This window comes from Otolemur garnettii, unplaced genomic scaffold, assembly GCF_000181295.1.
Source record: "Otolemur garnettii isolate 467f Iridium unplaced genomic scaffold, OtoGar3 scaffold00001, whole genome shotgun sequence".
Taxonomy (NCBI): domain Eukaryota; kingdom Metazoa; phylum Chordata; class Mammalia; order Primates; family Galagidae; genus Otolemur; species Otolemur garnettii.
Window position 1 is genome coordinate 46,829,577 of NW_003852396.1, and position 20,723 is coordinate 46,850,299.

Here is a 20,723-nt window from a genome sequence, read left to right on the forward strand (position 1 = left end):
AAAAAAAAAAAAAGATGAAGAAATAAACCAAATGAACAACAAATGCGAGAGTGGACTTTAAAATCTGATAGACTAGAATTTAATTTAGGTAAACCAAAATGATACTTGCCCTTTTCTATCTTTAGATACTCTTGTTCAGCTTGAGAAGCATAGATGGCAGACAACACTGAAAAAACAGAGGCTAGCACTGTCTTCTGTTCTTGAACAATGATGGGCGGATCATCAGACTGGCAGAATTCATGACAAACCAGGTCAAAAAGTAAGTTCCATGTGTCTTTTCCAGTGTCGGGAGACTGTACTTAATAAAGATGATAAAGAAAGTAGTAATTTAAAAGCAGCAAGCAATTAAATGAGTAACTACAGTACATCTCAATAAACACCTTACCAATTGCTTGAATTCCATCATCCACTGTGGTAAGCAGCTGTAAGATATGCATGTAAACATCAAGCCCTTCTGTATTTTCAGAACTAAAAAAAGCAAAAGTATTGAATCAACAACTCTACATCTATCCAGGGGACTACTTTAATTCAAAGAGTATTTATTACTCTCTGCTAGCCTGACCTATCCTGACCTCTCCTATCCTGTCCTGAGGATAAAAGGGAGAACAGAATAAAATTTCTGTGCTCAGCAGAGCTTAAATTCTAGTAGGAAAAACAGCAAAACAAAACAAATAAATATTATATAATATAATCAATACATACCAGACAAGAGACAAAAACTGATTTTGGCTTTATCTCATAAAAGCAGTATGCAGAGACCTTGTTGATACTACTTCTGGTTTACTTGAATAATTAGAATAAAAAATTACTGAGCCTTTTCTATCAATGTAAGGTCCACTGCACCCAGAATCAACAATACCGATGTTCTTAAAACTTCTTAAGGCTCGGCACCTGTGGCTCAAGTGGCTAAGGCGCCAGCCACATACACCTAAGGTGGCGAGTTCGAATCCAGCCTCGGGCCTGCCAAACAACAATGATGGCTGCAACCAAAAAATAGCCGGGCCTTGTGGTGGGCGCCTGTGGAAGGCTGAGGCAAGAGACTCGCTTGAGCACAGGAGTTGGAGGTTGCTGTGAGCTGTGATGCCATAGCAATCTACCCAGGGGGACAGCTTGAGGCTCTGTCTCAAAAAAAAAAAAAAACTTCTTAAGATTGGGCGGTGCCTGTTGCTCAGCGGGTAGGGCACTGGCCCCATATATTGAGAGTGGCGGGTTCAAACCCAGCCTCTGCTAGCTGAAAAAGCAGTGGCAACTGCAACAAAAAATAGCCAGGCATTGTGGCAGGCACCTGTAGTCCCAGCTACTCATGAGGCTGAGGCAAGAGAATTGCTTAAGCCCAGGAGATGGAGGTTAAGTGACGCCATAGCACTCTACTGAGGGTGACAGAGTAAGACTCTGTCTCAAAAAAAAAAACTTCTTAGGATTATCCTAGCTCCCATGTGAGAACACTGAAACCATATAATTCTTATGATCAACAGTTGGGATTCTCAGAAACTCAAAATCTAAAAACTCAAACCAAACTATTAAGTGAAAAGCAACAAATTAAAATGATGTTTCAGCAAATATTTATTTAAGTGTCAACTACTTTCATGCACTATGTCAGGGGCTGGGTAAACAGATGTATAAGACATTATTCCTATCTTCATAAAGTTTATAGTCTAAAAGGACAGAAGATAATTAAAGGGGCAATTACAATAAAGTAATATAAAAATAGCACTAGAAGAAGTTCCAGTGGCTAGAAGACCATAAAGCAAGAAGATTTAATTTAGTTTGGAGGGTCAGGCAAGGTAAAAGAAAAATGATGTTTATATAGAAACCTGAAAGGCAGTATTTGAGACAGGGAAGACATACTGTGCAAAGGCTTGGAGGCAAGAGAGCTTGGTTCAGTTGAAGAAATGAAGAAAATTTCACACAGATGAAACACAGAGTACAAGGAACAAGGATGGAGAGGTACCGTGGATGACCTTATAAACTGTATTTTTAAAAAATCTACATCTTACCCTAAGCAAGGCCAACTGGAAAGTTTGAAGCATGCAAATGAGAAGACGAGTGAGTGAGTAGACACTGTGCAAAGACAGCTTTGAAGTGTATAGGTTTGGAAGGAGCAAGCCTAGAACCACAGGACTCAGGTAAGAGAATGTGACAGTTCTCCAGGTGAGACACAACAGTGGCAAGGTGGGCATGAATGGATTCCTAGGAAAAGTCAGGAACAAGCCTTGGAAATCGGCCATAAGACAAGACTACGGTGAGAAAGACTCAATAATGGCTCCTCCATTTCTTCTTCTACATTATTTAAGTGGGATAACGACTATATGATCTATTGAGATTGAGAAGACTGACAAAGGAGGTTTGGGGGGAAAATGAAGAATTTAATCCTCATTTGGATAAAGAACATAAAATTAATAGGTATTAAGGTGGCTTATTGAGCAGGAAGAATGCACTACTGCCCACTAAGCAGACCAATTCAAAAATCAATTTTCTAGTGACTATCAATAAACAGATTTAACAACCTATAAGACTTAGCAATCTCTCTTGGGAAGACACTAAAGTTCAAAACTCAGTCAGTTGTCGAAGACTGGCATATATATACAAGGAGTGAGAAAAAAATGATGTCCAACATTAATTGAAGAAGTTGTTAAATGTTCAATGTAAAATAAAACACAAGAAAATCACTTCTCTTTGTTTTAAATTACACACATAAATTACATCATAAAATTGCTGATGATAAAAACAGAAACCACAATTAATGCTGAATAATAGCCTACAGCTAAATGACAGGACAACAAGAACTTTTTATTTTTGAGACAGACTCTCACTTTGTTGCCTTCAGTAGAGTGCTGTAACATCACAGCTCATAGCAACCTCAGACTCTTGGGCTTAAGCGATTCTCTTGCCTCAATCTTCCAGCAGCTGGGACTACAGGCACCTGCCACAACGACTGGCCATTTTTTGTTGCAGTTGTCATTGTTATTTTAGCTGGCCCAGGTTGGATTCAAACCCACCAGCCTTGGTGTATGTAGCTGGCACCGTAACCAATGTGCTACAGGCGCTGAGCCAGGACAAGAACTTTGTTAACGATTACCACTCTTGCAAAGAGCAAAGATACTGTTGCTATAGTTTGGCCTTCTGTCTTCTAAACCTCATGCTAAAATCTGATCCCTAATGTTGAAGGTAAGGCCCAATGGGAAATGACGGGGTCATGGAGACTAATCCCTGAAAAAGTCTGGTGCCATCCTTATTCTTGTCCTTGCAGTAATGAATGAGTTCTCACTCTATTAGTTCCCTAGAGAGTTGGTTGGTACAAAGAGCCTAGAACTTGCCCTAGCTTGCTTCCTCTCACCCTGTGATCTCTGCATACCTTGGCAGGCACCATGAGGGGAAGCTGAGTCCTTCACTAGAAGCATATGCTGGTGCCATGCTACTTGCACATAGTGTGCAAGAAGTGTGAGCCAAATAAGTCTCTTTTCTATATAAATCACCTAGCCTTAGGTATTCTTTTATACTAATACAAATGAACTAAGACAATTGCCATCACAAATATTACTAGTGTGACCTAATAAAGATTGGTTGTATACTTCATTCTTTCAAACAGAATCAGAGAAGAATTTTATATCTATGAATACTTCCAGCAATTGGATTTTCCCAGAATATTTTGCACAAAAGAGCTCACTGACCGTACTTGTTTAGCAGCTTCAAGTATACAGGGCACAATCCTATACACTGGCTGCTCTTCAGAATCTTCCTGGGGTTGGTCCAGAGCCTGAGCAGCTCCATTTCTAATCCATTCCAACATTAGTTTCTCATCCAAATCAAAGAGCTTGTCCACAACCTCCCCCACCTTCACCAGCAAATCAACTGCAAAGAACAAAACAAATATTAAAGTAAGAAAAAATGTTCAAAGTAATGACTTTAAACAATATTCCTAAAGCTATTCTAAGAAGGCAAATCTTGCCAAAACAGTACTTGCTCCAAGGTTGATCTGTTCACTTCTTATATCTAAATTTGCTTATTTTCTTTCTTTCCTTTTTTTTTTTTTTTTTTTGAGATAAGGTCTCACTTTGTTGTCCAAGCTGGTATGAGTACAGCGGTACAATCACAGTTTACTGCAGCCATAAATTCCTGGGCTCAAGTGACCCTCCTGCCTCAGCTTCGAGAGTAACCAAGACCATAGGTACGTGCCCAGCTAATTTTTTTCCTGTATTTTGTAAGGAAAGGTCTCTCCATGTTGCCCAGGCTGGTCTTAGACTCCTCGGCTCAAGTGATCCTTCCAATTTAGCCTTCCAAACTACTAGGATACAGGCAGGAGCCACTGTGCCCAGCCTTCCAGCCTTCCTTCATTTTTAAATGAGGACTTCATCTGTGTTCCAGAAGTTTAAAAAGAAATTTTATATCTTGAATTGAAAAAACTTTCTCATCTAGTACTCAGCCTTTTTTTTAAAAAGTGACTTCTAGAAATACTTATAAGGTTTCCTAACAATTAAATAAAATCTAAAACATTTTTCCTAGATTACAGGGTGACTTACCATTTGTTGAACTTGACATGATGAAGCAAATGCTATCATAAATAGCTGGATGTTCCCGGATCCTTTCAACCCAGACATTGGCCACTTCTGTCTGGGAAAGGCAAGTAAGCAACAACCTACATGATAAATGTACGTTTAATGTCTACTTCTCAAAAACAGTAAAGGAAATTACTCGATTTTCCTAGATTCTCTTGTGGGTAACTTTACGGAATCCTTAAAGAAAAAAGGATACCTGCTTGTTTCCAGCAGAGTAGGTGGGTCTGAATCATACAAACAGTGCAGTAACACCTGCCTACAAAAATAAAACAGCAAAAGTATATGCTTAACTTCTTACATTTCAAATATCAGAGTTGTTACATAATTTTGTGAAAACTCTTACTGTGAAATACAGTATATATATATGTATATATGAAGCCCTATAACATACAACTCTACAGTTAATGAATAATTACAAAGTGAATGCTCATGTCTCTAAGAAATAGCACAGTGCTACATCTCCACAGCCCCCCATGCATCCATTTCAAATCACAATTCTTTCTTTTTTCCTTTCTTTTTAGACATTCAGTTGCCCTGGGGTTGAGGGCTATGGTATCAAAGTTCATAGCAACCTCAAATTCTTAGGCTCAAGCGATCCTCTTGCCTCAGTCTCCTAGTAGCTGGGACTACAGGGGCTCGCCACAACACCTGGCTAGTTTTTCTATTTTTAGTAGAAATAGGGCCTTGCTCTCGCTCAGGATGGTCTCCAACTCCTCAGCTCAAGCTATCCACCCGCCTCAGCCTCCCAGAGTGCTAGAATTACAGGTGTGAGCCACTGTGCTCAGCCCCACAGTTTTCCTTCCTTTCCAGAAATGATTACCATCCTGAGTTTTCCAGCTCATATCCTTACTTTGTCTATACTTTTATTACTTCATATATTTCTGGTTTTGCTCTTGTACTTTATACAAAAAAAATTATATTGTACTTGTCCTTTTGAGTCTTAGTTGGTTTAGCTCAAAACCATGTACATAAGATTCTCTCACAATGTTCCTGTAGCTATTGTTCTTTGATTCATTGCTATATAACACTCCATCGTATGACTATAACACAATTTAGTTTTTCAGACTATTTTTATGGACATTTGGGTTGATTCCAGTTTTGACCTATTTCAAGCAATCCTCCTATAATATCTGTATGAGTATCCCAACGTCCATGTGCACAGTTTCTCTTATTAAAAACCTATCAGGGGGTCACAGCGTAAACATATCTTCCAACTTGACTAGATAATGTTCTAAAGTGGTTGAACAAATTCATATCCGATTAGCATTGTAAACTGTTCCATATTAATATTAGGATAAACATTTAATTAAACTTTAAAAACTTGGCTCGGCGCCTGTGGCTCAAGCGGCTAAGGTGGCGGGTTCAAATCCCCAGCCCAGACCCGCCTAACAACAATGATGGCTGCAACCAAAAAATGGCCAGATGTTGTGGCGGGCGCCTGTAGTCCCAGCTACTTGGGAGGCTGAGGCAGGAGACTCGCTTGAGCCCAGGAGTTGGAGGTTGCTGTGAGCGTGATGCCATGGCACTCTACCCAGGGGGATAGCTTGAGGCTCCATCTCAAAAAAAAAAAAAAAACTTTAAAAACTTAATATTTTTCATTAACAGATTTTTGACAGAGAAGGCAAGAGACCAAATGTGATTCTGAGTCATTTACTCCATGAATGACTGTAAATAACTGAGGAATAAATACCTTGACCCAGGATCTCAAAGTCCCCATCTAGAAGATGTAATCACCTCTTCTTTTTTTAGAGACCCAGGTATTTGAATTCTGTGATAAATCCTCATGGTCCCAGATCTGACAAGAACTGCTTAGAATGGTTTTCTTAGCCTATTTTGGGCACAAATTTCCTTGATATTCTGATTAACAGCCATGAACCTTCTGCCTAGAAAATAGATATACCCACAAAATTTGACGTATAATTTTTGGGTATTCTCCGCCCTCCTAAAGTAATCACTAGGGTTTCCACCATTAAAAAACTATCTCTGGTGGCGCCTGTAGCTCAGTGGGTAGGGCGCTGGCCACATACACCAGTCTGGAGGGTTCAAACCTGGTCCGGACCAGCTTGACAACAATGACAACTGCAACAACAACAACAAAAATAACTGGGCATTGGGGCGGGCACCTGTAGTCCCAGCTACTTGGGAGGCTGAGGTAAGATAATCACTTAAGCCAAAGAGTTTGAGGTTGGTGTGAGCTCTGACGCCATGGCACTCTACTGAGGGTGACAGCTTAAGATTCTGTCTCAAAACAACAAAAAAAAAACTATCTCCCCAGAAATTTCCCACATGTAGAAAAGTAGCCTCCAAGCAGAAGTACCAAAGCCTTTTAGTCATAAAAACAACCCTTTATTTCCTACACTGTTGGGAAGTGCTACTCTCTGATGTAAGTCGGAGCTCTGAGGATGACACTGCAACAAATCTACCTTCTCCAGCCTCTAGTTCTCTAAGTCCTTAGATTCCCTGTGCCCAGATTGTTTCAGATTCTAGTCAGCTGCTTCTATCTACAAGTGTTGCCCCATAGGTTCTTCGCCTATCTAGCTTACCACCTGTTGATGATTTAGGTCCCTTTACTACTGATGAAGAAAACAGGCTTAAATCTTGAAACATGCCCGAATACAGTGAGCAAGCCCCTGGTATCATCATTATACAATTAGGTTCCTGGAGAGGGATCATCAAGACAAAGCAGGACTACACTTCACATTTTCCTATCTCCTCTACGTATGACAATTACGTTAGGTATGTATTTAAAAAACAACTGCTATGTAAGACTTACCCAAGATTTTTATCACTGCTGATAGACGCACATATCTCCTGGAAACAGGCCATATTACCTAAAATTCCCACACAGATTTCCTGCCGAATTAAATTTCACAGGTCACAATGGCTTCAAGGTAAAAGACAAAAACATAAAAATAACAACTTGAAGAAAAACTTTCAGGGAGCTAAGTTTTGAGGAGAGGAGGAAGGGAGGCAGGATATGGAAGTACAAATATTGCCTGCACCCTAACCTGACCAGTTTACAGTATTTGAAAAGAGATGAAAAAGAAAAAGAAAGGTCCAAAGAAGGAACTATGGAAGAAGAAATCGTATGGATGAAATGAGTCTTTAAATGATTCAGATACACAAAAAGAAGAAAGATGTGCAAACAAGGGGAGAGTATCAGTAAAGGCAGGAAGGGAATGATGCTTGAGGCCAATACAGTAGACAGTATTCTGCTTAGAACAAAGTGGGTGAATAGCATGAGAGAAATGCAGCTGATACAGGATCAAGATAAGTAGCTGTGAATGCCATCTGAAGAGTAAGACTTAATCTTGGAGGTTATTTGGTATTCAAGAAGGGGAGACAATATACTCAAACAATATCTTAGAAGATTATGCTGGCAGCAAGATGCATAATGCATTATAGTAGTTTCCCTGTTATCTGCAGTTTCAGTTACCTGTAGTCAACCTTGGTCCAAAAATATTAAGTAGATAATTCCAGAAATAAACAATTCATATAAATTCACATATATACATACATATATATATTTATTTTTATTTTTATTTTTTTTTCTTTTGAGACAGAGTCATGCTCTGTTGCCCTTGGTAGAGTTATGAGGCGTCATAGCTCAAAGCAACCTCAGACTCTTGGGCTCAAAAGATTCTCTTGCCTCAGCCTTCCAAATAGCCGAACTATAGGGGCCAACCACAACGTCCAGCTATTTTTAGAGACGGGGTCTCACTCTAACTCAGGTTGGTCTTGAACCCATAAGCTCAGGCAATTCACCCACCTAGGCCTCCCAGAGTGCTAGAATTACAGGTGCGAGACACCTTGCCCAGCCCCAATTCCTATGTTTTAAATTACATACCTTTCTGAATTGCCTGATGAAATTTCATGTAGTCCCACCCAGATGTGAATCCTCTTTCCAGGCTACCCACACTGTCTATGCTTATCTGCACTTAGTAGCTGTCATAGTTATCTACTGCCATGGGATAGCACTTAAATACAGCTCACAGCATTCTACTAAGGGTGACAACTTGAGATGCTATCTCAAAAAAAAAAGGAAGAAAGAAAAAAGTCAATGGAAGTGAAAAAAGAGAAACTAAAGAGATCAGAGACCAGAAAGTGGCTTTGAAGCTACAAAAATGGAATTTCAACAAAACATTAGTGGTAAAATGTTGGGAAAAGATTAAAAGAGAGTAGGGGCAGGACAGAAACACATACATTTCCTTTATAAACTAAGGAAGAAATAATAGAATTTCTAATCAGACTTCCTAATCAAGTTTCTCAGTCTTGACCATTCATTGGAAATCACCTGGGAACTTTAAAAGCTGCCTGGAGCCTCACACTTAGAAATTGTTTTAATTGATCTCCTGGAAATCCCAGACCCTACCCATGACCAACTGAGTCAGAAACTCGGGAGGCAGGCTCAGCCATCAGTGATGCTGGGACATGCCAAAGTTTGAAAGCCCATATCCTAAGTGATTCTAATGTGCTGCAAGGCTGAAAAACACTGCTGCGGTAGATTGTGGCTATAGCAGACATATATTAAGATATGACGAATTCCTAACAGGTACCATTCCTGACATAAGCTTATCTTTTTAAGTACTAATCATGAGTCAATATATTTAAGACAGAAAAATTGAGAAAAAAAAGTCACTTAATTGTTAAATCTTTATATTAATATAAAGACCCAAGAGAAAAGTGGCTAAAAAGCCCTAATTGTGGGACATTCTGCTAAACAAAAATTTTAATAGAACATTCAATTTGTGAAAATATACTATAGAAGTCTCCATTTTATAATCTTAAAGAAAGAGAGGCAATACAGCACAGTGGTTATACTGCAGTCATGCCTAGGCTCAAATCCCAGCTCCATTCTTTTCTAGCTATATGACCCTGGACATATACCTTCGTCTAAAACTTAGTTCTTTAAAAGTGTGTCTCATAGGAGTAGTAAAAACAAACACTCAGTAAATAGCAGTTATTTGTGATTATAATTATTCAGTAGGTATTTACTAACCATTCATGATATGCACAGCACACTGCACAGGAGGTAAAGACCTCTCATCTAGTCTTTAACTATTGTTCTTGGTAGTTTACAATTAGCAGTGACTGCTGATAGCTTACTCATTTGGGAAGGCATGGCAGAAAAGTGCCACCTTGAACAGATACAAATATTGAGAGGGGACAGAAGGCACACAAAGGGAGGCAAGGAGATGTAACCATAGTAAGGTGGTGAGACAGGGAGTAGCCAGACCTAGCTAAACCAGCAGGGCACCTGGAAAGGAGATTGTATGGTAGAAAGATGACTTAGGTACAGACTGTGGAAGTCTTGAGTGACAGGTTAAGTTCTGAATAGTTTTTAAGCAACAGATGGTTTTGTGAGTAAAAAAGAACAATGAAGGCTCGGCGCCTGTGGCCCAAGCAGCTAAGGTGCCAGCCACATATACCTAAGCTGGCAGGTTCAAATCCAGCCCAGGCCTGGAAACAACAATGACAACTACAACCAAAAAATAGCCGGGCACTGTGGCAGGCGCCTGTGGTCCCAGCTACTTGGGAGGCTGAGGCAAGAGACTCACTTGAGCCCAGGAGTTGGAGGTTGCTATGAGCTGAGATGCCACAGCACTCTACCCAGGGGGACAGCTTGAGGCTCTGTCTCAAAAAAAAAAAAAAAAGAGCAACGAAAAAAGGGCATTGGACCCTGTTCTTCTACATATTAGCAGAATAACAGGGTTATCCCTAACTGGTTTATACTGTTATAAAATAATAATTATTAAACTCTAATACAGGCGTCCTCAAACTACAGCCCACCTAGGACATTTATCTGGCCCGCTGGGTGTTTTTGCCACCGCTGCCTGGCCTGCAGTCCAGCCCTCCAATGGTCTGAGGGACAGTGAACTGGCCCCCTGTTTAAAAAGTTTGAGGACCCCTGCTCTAATAATTTAAAATAGCACATTACCTAGTACATACTTACTCTCAATCGAGGACACTTGGATTTGGCCAGTATTCCCATAAATATATCAGGAGCATTAAATTCTTGGAGAAATAAAGCCACATCCTAAAAATAAAAGTGATTATTAACTTGGATATTGAATATTCCTGTTTACATCCTATAGCTTAGATAACCATAAAATAATTTAACTTGATATAACCTCCATTCAAAAATAAGAAAAAAACAAACCATAAAGTTAAGAACTATGTGAACAGGCTCGGTGCAGTGGTTCATGCCCTAATCCTATCTGAGGTGGGAGGATTGCTTGAGCTCAGGAGTTCAAAAGCAGCCTGAGCAAATGCAAGACCTCGGCTCTACTCAAAATAGAAAAATGAGCCAGGCATTGTGGTGGGTGCCTGCAATCTCCAGGTACTTGGGAGGCTGAGGCAGGAGAACTAGTTAGACCCAGGAGTTGGAGGTTGCTGTCAGCTAGGCTAAGGTGATGGCACTCTAGCCTGGGCAACAGAGTGAGACTCTGTTTCAGAAAAAAAAGAAATCGTATGAACAAATAAAAGTTATGTTAGAGAAACTTTGTGGTATCTGGTCCCAGACAATGAACAATTCCATAAACAAATGTAAATTAACTGTGATACTCTGGAGAATTAGCCTCCTTTCTCCTGCCCTGAACCTATTTCCCTTAGTGATTTTTTTACCCACCGGGAATCCTTATTAACACATTTGTTGACTCCATATTAAGTATTATGCTAGAAGCTGTAAATAAAGCAAAAGAATAAAACTCATGTTTCCTATCTTCTAAGAGCTAAAAACACAATAGGGGAAATAAGTGAGAACTGCTACTGAGTCATGTTCAAAATCAGATACGTGTTTTCAAAATCCTCAATAGAAAAAAAATTCAGATCACAGTGTAACTGCGACCCTCATACCTTCTTCCCAGAGTCTGCCCACTCCACAGCAACTAAAGAGGCACACCACACAGGAGAATGAGTCTGGAGTGGACATGCGACCACAAATAGGCCAAATCTCACCCAAGAATGGGGACATAAAAATCAGTAGCAGCGGGGACTCACTTTATAAAACATATAAATGAAAATAAGTTTCTAGCTCTCCATTGCCTCACATTTTCACCAAATTTGAGGTGTATATTCGGGAAGGTTTAACTTAAAACAGATACTGCACAGCTTATGTGAAAATTCACATAGAAGGACCGGAGGGCAACTCAAAGAGGCAATTACCCTCCAAAGCAGCTGAAACTGAGGTAATCTGCATGACTGCTGACTGGAAGAAACAACTCTACTTATTAAAAGACAATGGTCAGATAAAACAGTATTTTCAAAGATACACTCCAAATTCAAAGTCCCTTTTTTTTTGCAGTTTTTGGCCAGGGCTGGGTTTGAACCTGCCACCTCCAGCATATGGGGCCGGTGCCCTATTCCTTTGAGCCACAGGCACCGCCCCAAATTCAAAGTCCTAAAAGTAGATGCTCACCACTGTAAGCAATCCAACTGTTTGCCATGTCAGCAGTTCTTTGTAACATGCAGGAATTTCTTTCTATCTATCTATCTATTCTGAGACAGTCTCACTCTGTTGCCCTGGGTAAAGTGCCATGGCATCATAGCTCACAGCAACCTCAAATTCCTGGACTCGAGCAATCTTCTTTTACCTCAGCTGCCCTAGTAGCTGGGACTACAGGCATGACCACCACGCCCAGCTAATTTTTCTATGTTTAATAGAGACAGGGTCTTGCTCTTGCTCAGGCTGGTCTTGCACTCCTAAGCTCAAGCAATCTGGCCATCCTCCCAGAGTGCTAGGATTACAGGTGTGAGCCACTGCACCCAGCCACACACAGGAATTTTAAAATTTAATGACAGTTAATTCCTGTAGTACAAGGGTAGCCTAACAATAGCAACACCAATAATAATAATAATGACAATTAACAGTCACTGAACAAGTATTAAATGCCAGACATAGTGAAGTGATAAGATTAGGTTGGGTGGCACCTATGGCTCAAAGGAGTAGGGTGCCAGTCCCATATGCCAGAGGTGGTGCGTTCAAACCCAGCCCCGGCCAAAAGCTGCAAAAAAAAAAAAAAAAAAAAAAAGATTAGGTCACAGTATGCTGCCTAGGCTGGAATGCAGTGGCTATTCATAAACACGAACATAGCTCACTGCAGCTTCAAACTGGGTGCATTGCACTACACCCAGTCAAGCTATGTTTTTAACCCCTATACCACGCTACCGCTGAAGTTCATTCATTTATTCATTATTCTTCAAATATTTACTGAAAAACTTAAAAGGCGGTGTTTTAGGCTCTGTGGACACACATGAACAAGCTAAATGAGGGCTCAGTCCCATGGAATTTTCATTCCAGAAAATTGAACAAACTACAAACAACTAAACTATATAATTTGTAAGTGCTAGAAAGAAAAAAGATGTGCTAGAAGCCAAGACAAGGGGGCTAGTTCAGATATATCAGAGAAAATACTTCTCAATAAGTGACATTATGCTTTGAGGAGAAGGAACTTAAATCAGGAGACACACAGACTCAAAAGAATCACTGAGTAACAAGTTATGCAACAGAGTGAAACATTCTATGGGGGCACAGAAATAAGAGAGGTTAATTCTGCCTAAAGTGTGTAGGGCTGCATCACAGAGGAGGTGACATTTTAAGCTGGGCCACAAATAATGACAAGGGTTTTACTAGCTGGAAGCCATTCCAGGTAGAGTGGCAGGAACAGTGCATAGACACATGAAAGTACAGGAAGTATCTGGAGGGCTCAAGTCCTTATACTGAATTGATGGTCACAGACTGACAGGAGACAAGGCTAAGATGTAACATCGCTGAAAGGACTTTGTGCCAGAGACCCCAGGGATCCATGAAGAGCTCAGTTCTACAGAGGTGCCTCAAGAGCACATAGAGGGCAAAGCAGAGGCCAAAGAACACAACCTTTCCTTCCACTAATCACCTAATTTAAACAGCAGCTCTGTTCCTCTAAGTCTGAGAGTTTCATACTAATAGTATTTCATTTAAAAAACACGTTCTGTTTCTTTAAAAAAATTTTTAAATGATTGACAGATACCTAAAAATACTTAAGTTTTTTTAAGGCTGGGCACAATGGCACACACCTATAATCCTAGCACTCTGGGAGACCAAGACTGGAAGACTGCTTCATCTCAGGAGTTCAAGACCAGCCTGCGCAAGAGTGAGACCCTGTCACTACTAAAAATTAAAAAAAACTGGCCAGGCATCAGTGGTGGGCACCTGTACTCCCAGCTACTCAGGAGGCTGAGGTAAGTGGATTGCCTAAGCCCAAGAGGACTTGTCATAGTTCACAGCAACCTCCAACTCTTGGAATCAAGTGATTTTCTTGCCTCAGCCCCTCAAATAGCTGGGACTACAGGCACGGGCCACAGTGCCCAGCTATTTTTAGAGACGAGGTCTCATTCTGGCTCAGGCTGGTCTTGAACCTGTGAGCTCAGGCAATCCTCCTGCCTTAGCCTCCCAGCGTGAGTCACTGAACCTAGCCTTATCAGTGGTCTTCTAACTCCTAATCTGTTCTCAAATATAAGGCCTTTTAGGTAGATAAATATCAGAACTTAGCTGGCCGAGCCTGTGTGCTCAAGCATTCATAATGGCTGTATATTTAGCCCATATCTAATGAGTGCTCTGATCCAACAGCCTCGAAGACAAAAGTTTAGCATTTACAGCTCCTGGAACTTCATTCCCTATACCTTATATGGGAGTGACTACAGACACTCAGTAAAGCTTTTCCCCAGACAAAAGGACTTTTTAAAAATTCCCTTCACCACCTCCTCACCCAGCAGTCTTTTCAGAGTTTCATTTCCAGCTTCATACCTCATCCATTGACATGTCCCATACTCTGCAAATTTCATTCTCCATTTCTTCATCAAGCTCCATCTGCTGTTCCTCATCATCTGAGCTGGATTTGGCATTTTCAGGGCTGACAATCTTCAGAAACACAGGGATGAAAACAGATGAATAAAAGTTGTCCAAAGCACTCCTTGAAAAACATTTTGTCAATTCTCAGCTGGGCTACTGTCTGTGTGGAGCTTGCACATTCTCCCAGGTCTGCATAGGTCTGCTCCGGGTATTTCAGTTTCCTCCCATAGTTTAAGGATGTGCACATTAGGTTAATTGGTGCATCTATATGGTCCCAGTCTGAGTGTGGGTATGTATGTAAGTGCATCGGCCAAGGGATGGTATCCTGTCCAGGGTTGGTTCCTGCCTCACGTCCTGAGCTGCCAGAATAGGTTCTAGCCATTCTTGACCCTCAAGTAGAATAAGCAGGTTGGAAAATGAAAACAAACTATTATTTATTATAAAATAAAAAGACTGTACTATTGTCTACTTTCTCATTTCATATACACATACAACAATAAATGATATGGTATGAAAGCACTCAGGAAGCCTGCCATATTTTTCATTGTTTTTGAACTATGTGGTTCCTTATAATTTTCACTTAGGAAACATTTAATTGTTTATTTAACCCAATACAACTATGACTGCTTTCATTCAACTGATTCATCAAAAATTGGGTAATTATTTATTTTTGTTTATCTTTCTTCAATGTATATATAGCTCACATTTATGTTAATGTTTAATATTGGAAGTGTTTGGGGGGGTCTTCATTTAGAAACTTATTTATGTTTTTCTGTCAAGAAATATGGCTTAGGAAATTAACTCTTGTTTATTTATCAATTAGCCTATATAAATAAATAAATGCCTGATAAAAGTGGTTATCAGGCATTCACTTCACTTACAGTTTTCAAGAACGTATTGACAATGTTAAGTAAACAGTTAATATAATATTAATCCAGATTACTTAGAGATCACAAAGAGACTTTCATCAAAGATTTCTTGCAAAAATTTGTTTTAAAAAAATTAGTGCCTTGGGTAGACCTATTTATTCAACATTCATAAAGTAAATACTACATACTATTGCTAGGCATTGGGATAGAAATACAAAAATGAGTAAGATAAAATCCTTTGCATTTAAGCAATTAAGGATCCAGTGGGGGAAAGACATGTAAACAGCCTCACAACTGAATTGGGGACAAAGTTATGGCAGCAAAAATGATGGATCAATGACCTAATCCTGGCAGAAGCGGAGGAACACCTCTCATAGGAGGTGATATTTGAGCTAAATGTTGGGAGGAATAGTAGTTTGTCATGTGAAGAAGGGGGAAAGAGCATTCAGAGGGAAATACAAGAATTCAGCGTTACGAAAAGATCTAGTTGCCTGTTTGGGAATTAGTGTTGATGGAACAGTGAGTGTATCACGGGCAGATGAGGCTAGAAAAGTTGCAAAGAGCACCGGATTCCAAGCTAAGAAATACACATTTTTCTCATACAAGCAATAGGAACTAAGAAGAGTATCATTAACAGCCGTTTCTAAGGAAGATTATTCTGGAAGCTGTGTAGAAAATGGACTGGAGACCAGTTAGGAAAAGGTGGGGAGAAGAAAACTCCCGTTTACTGAGAGCCCCTATCAACCGAACATGCTACACCCTCCATGGCCATAACTACATTTAACTACACAATAACCCTATATATACTAATATAATCACATTTAACTACATAATAACTCTATATATACTAATATGAATATTATAATTCCATTTTATAGAAATTAAAGAGAGAAATAGAGACTCTGAGCAGCTAACTGACTTGCTCAAACTGCTAGCTAGTAAGGGAAGCCGCGTTTTTGATGCAAGAACTGTCCATGGCATAAATAAAATTAGGATCTGGGCTTCAGAAACAACAGGGGGAATGGGGAACAAAATCCGAGGAATGTATTTACACGGTCACATATTTGGGGAGGATTTGCAAAAGTAAAATATAACCACAAGCATTCCAGCATCTCTGCCGCTAGACTCCCCTTTGTGTCTAGAGAGGCTCGCGAGTGACCCTGGGTATGCTTCCCAAGGCGGCCGAAAGGCAGGGCTTGGGGCCCCGCAGCACGGGCTTGGGGAGGAGGGTCCGTGGGGATGACGGCTCCGGGGCAGGAGGGGCTGCCAGGAGCGGGGCCTGGGTGACTGGAAGATAGAGGGAAAGCCCACTCGTGGCGCGAGTTTCCACACCTGGATGAGCCCGCTGAGGACGCCGAAGAGCCAGTGCTTGCTGTAGACCGTGCCCCCTATGCAGTCTCCCCCGGCCACCTCCCCCTCCTCCTCCTCGTCCCGACCCGGCGGCGGCGGCGAAGGATTACGGTCCATGACTTGGCCGCGCAAGACGCGCGGGAACCGCTCCGGAAGCCGCGGAGGAGGCGACAGGTTTCCTTGTGCCAGAGCGCCGGCGCACTCTACGCGGCTTCGGTCACAGCGCCCTCTGCTGTCGGGAGCCGTGCCAGCCTGGGCGCCCGCCTACACGACTTAGTCTCCACAACCCCATCCCACACAGGACGGAATCTTTCTCCTAGTTAGTTGTCTCCGTCACTGAACCAGATAGTCTATTTCTCCAGGTGCTCTTCCCTGATCGGAGAAGGAAGAGGAAGGGAGAGGAGGAAGCAGAGAAAAAGTCAGCGTCTCTAGTACAGATGTGAATCTCAAAGCTATCTAACCTATTCCATTTGTGATCTGGATCTAGAGGTCAGGAGTTAGAGACCAGCTGAGGAAGAGGAAGACTCTGTCTCTAATAAAAAACAGAAAACATTATCAGTATGTGGTGATGTGTGCCTGTAGTCCCAGCTGCTTGGGAGGCTGAGGCAGGAGAATTTCTTGAACCCAGGAGTTTGAGGTTTCAGTAAGCTACAATGACATCACTTGAGCTCTACAGAGCAAGCACTTGTCTCAAAAAAAAAAAAAGTGTTTGTGTGACAGCTTTAATTGGCTTTATGCATGTATGTCAGAGTAGAACATGTCCCTGCTCTCTGGAATGGAAAGAAAATGTCAGAGTGTAACAGAGGGAATGGCCTGGAAAAAGGCAAAATGTTTTATGAGCTGTTTATTTAAAACCTCCCATACTCTTTATGGGAATTAAAACCTGCACCCCTGCCACAGGCCAGTGGTCAGGAGGGATAGAGGAATGTCCTTTGTTCTTTGCACCACAGGATATGGCTCAACAGACCTGGGAAGCTATCCTGCCAGTTTGTCTTGGCTGGAGGCAGATTGCGGTGGCCGGAAATGGGAGGCATCAGAATTGTCAACTATGGTTAAACAGCAATAATTTGAAGCAGAAAACTGAAGGGACCAGATTTGCCACCAAGAAACCATGCACACCTGGAAATCCAAGTAGTTTTATTCTTTTCAGGCATATGCTCGGGTCATTCCCACCATCAAAGTGGTTGTAGAAAAGAGTGGCCTTGAAACAAAGGGCAGGAAAACTTTTATACACTTTCTCACAGGGTATTATGGGTTGCAATAAAATGCTAAGGAAAATGGCTGAGGAAGAAGTCAGTGTGCGTTTACTTATTGGTCATTGGAGAGGCCTGGGGTTTTGATAGGTTACCTGTCTTTCTGTGGTTGGGGTCTTTGCTGGAGTTAGTACCGTGTGAACTTCTGATTGGTTATTGTTATCAGGGCTGTTTACCTGATTTACGGCCCTCGGTAGAGCGCCTGTGGAGTCATAGATCACAGCAACTTCAGACTCTTGGGCTCAAATGATTCTTTTTTTTTCTTTCTTTTTTTTTAAAGGGCTGGGGAGTGCCTGTGGGTCTCAAATCGGCTCTGCCAGATGCAGAGGATCAAAAGCAATGCACTGCCGAAAGAAGCGATGAGCTAAAGCCAGCCCTCAAATGATTCTCTTGTCTCAGCCTCCTGAGTAGTTGAGACTATAGGTGACCACCACAATGCCCAGCTACTTTAAAGACAGGGTGTTGCTCTTGCTGGTCTCGAACCTGCAAGCTTAGGCAATCCACCCACCTTGGTCTTCCAGAGTGCTAGGATTACAGGCCTGAGCCACCTCACCTGGTGACACTGAGGAAGTTTAATGAAAAAAAAAACCCTCTATAGAGTTCAAAAATTTACTTCTTTGCTAAAAACATTGCATTTCTTCTAAGAGTAGAATATAAACGTCTTAACACAGTAACTAAGAAAATGACACAAAGGCTATGTTAACCAGTTTGATGAAAATATTTCAAATTGTATATGAAAACACCACATGGTGAGGATTCAATGAGATAACACATGGCCTTGGAAAATGTAGCTGTTATGATTGTGTTAGGTATATCTACTCTCCTTTCACCCCACTCAGAACATAAACCAAATGACCCATAGACCAGCCCCTCATCTTCCAGCTTCTGCCACTTATTGCTAACTGGCTCAGGGTTGCATGTTTCCCAACTCATATACCTGAGAGCCTACCTCAAAGAGGGTTGTTGTGAGGATTAAATAAGATCATACATGCAATGTGCAACTAGCTCATGAGGAAACACATTTCTTTTTGTGGTGAATTATCAGCGTTCCTTGTTGAATTTTATCCTCCCTCCAAATGACCAGTTGACATGAAGCCTAAAGTGGGTGAATTGCTTGCTTGCGGTTATCTCTGGTGGCAGTAAAAACAAAGGGATTGAGGGCACAGTTTTAGTAGGATCTCCAAAAGCACAGATAAAAATTGCCACTAAGATTTGCAAATAACAAACATTGCATGGAGGGTATCAGTAATTTATAACCAAGACTGTTATAGAGGTGAATTCAGAACCTCTTAAGGGAGACCCCCATCCAGGAAGCACTTGGTACCCAGCTTCACGGAATGTGGCTAGCAGGTGACTCCCAGCTTTCAGCTCCTTAATTTTGGCCTTATCTGGTGACTGAACAAGGGGGTTGAAGGAGATGGGGAGCAGGTGTGGTACAAAGACCTAGTCAGTTCAACCTCATGTGGGACACTATGTGGGCATCACTTCCACCCATGTCCCCTGCCAGGTTGTTATGGCCTTAACAAACTACTTCTCCTCTCTCCAGTCACCTTCCTCTACTTTCCTTGTACAAGTATTTCGATCCCTAAACATCTTGGATCCCATGCTCCATATACATCTGTTTCTGAAGAACACAACTAAGACAGTTGGCAATCTCAATCGCCAAGAGTTATCACTGATGTTTGTGAATCACTGAGGTGGCTGGGGTTCATTTTTGAATGTATATAACTGAACTAGGAATTACGACTAACCACTCAGAAGACATTGGATCCCTGGACATGTGTGGAAAAATAATCCATAATTAAATTTTGGGGTTGTGTAGTTAATAGGTCAGCAATGTTTGTTTGAGTCTACCCACCTCTTTTTTTTTTTTTTTTTTGAGACAGAGCCTCAAGCTATCCCCCTGGGTAGAGTGCTATGGCATCACAGCTCACAGCAACCTCCAACTCCTGGGCTCAAGCGAGTCTCATGCCTCAGCCTCCCAAGTAGCTGGGACTACAGGCACCCGCCACAACGCCCGGCTATTTTTTGGTTGCAGCCATCATTGTTGTTTGGCAGGCCCAGGCTGGATTCGAACCCACCACCTTAGGTGTATGTGGCAGGCACCTTAGCCACTTGAGCCACAGGCGCCGAGCCTACCCACCTCTTAAGGACAAACTTTCCCTTGAATCTTCTGAAATCAAAGCTGAACTTTATCCTCAGTGGTAACCCTTGGGGTAAGATTGAGATGTGCCCTGAAGGAATGTGCTTCACATATAGAAGACTGAAGAGGGTGGTGCCTGTGGCTCAAAGGAGCAGGGTGCTGGCCCCATATCCTGGGAGTGGCAGGTTCAAACTTGGCCCTGGCCAAAAAAAAAAAAGACCGAAGACCAAGAATACTTAGATAATTGGGAAAGGAACAAACATTGAGTACCCATTACTGCCAAGCACCATTCTAGGCACTGGGGTTGTGGCAGTGAAGAAAAGAGAAAAATTCTAGCCTGGGTGGTACTTATATTCTGGCAGGGAAAGACAAGCAAACAGTTAAGTAAAATTTATGCTATAGGAGATAAGTTAGTACACGGATAGCCCCTAATGAATCATGCCTCCTGGTCCTCCTCCCCTTGGGTAGGTTTGGCCATGTGACTTCTGGTCAATGGGACATCAGCAAATGTGATACAAACAGATGCTTGCTGAGTGCTTATGTGTACTGGAGCTCACCCTTTTGGGGCGGCACTGTGTGAGAAAACTCAGTTGTGTCTCCTTAATGATGAAGACCACATGGAGATAGCAACCCAGCAATTTTAGCCCTCCCAGATGGGCCTAGCCCCAGTGCCTACCAACCCTCAAGCTGAATACCACAGCATAAATGAGTCTAGGTGAGACC

At 41.6% G+C, this 20,723-nt stretch overlaps 1 protein-coding gene across 1 annotated transcript in view; it reads right to left on the bottom strand.

The window, feature by feature from the left end:
- The window catches only part of SAAL1 (serum amyloid A like 1), a 24,121-nt gene extending 7,356 nt beyond the window's left edge, over positions 1-16,765 (bottom strand). Inside the window, exons 1-9 of the mRNA XM_003781152.2 lie at positions 16,587-16,765; positions 14,341-14,454; positions 10,510-10,593; positions 7,330-7,409; positions 4,753-4,812; positions 4,521-4,636; positions 3,672-3,852; positions 386-468; positions 110-298 (exon numbers count right to left, since the gene is read on the bottom strand). Coding sequence (XP_003781200.1) covers positions 110-298; positions 386-468; positions 3,672-3,852; positions 4,521-4,636; positions 4,753-4,812; positions 7,330-7,409; positions 10,510-10,593; positions 14,341-14,454; positions 16,587-16,721 — 1,042 coding nt within the window. The 5' untranslated portion in view covers positions 16,722-16,765. The remainder of the gene's footprint in view (positions 1-109; positions 299-385; positions 469-3,671; positions 3,853-4,520; positions 4,637-4,752; positions 4,813-7,329; positions 7,410-10,509; positions 10,594-14,340; positions 14,455-16,586) is intronic.
- Between the last annotated feature and the right edge of the window lie 3,958 nt (positions 16,766-20,723).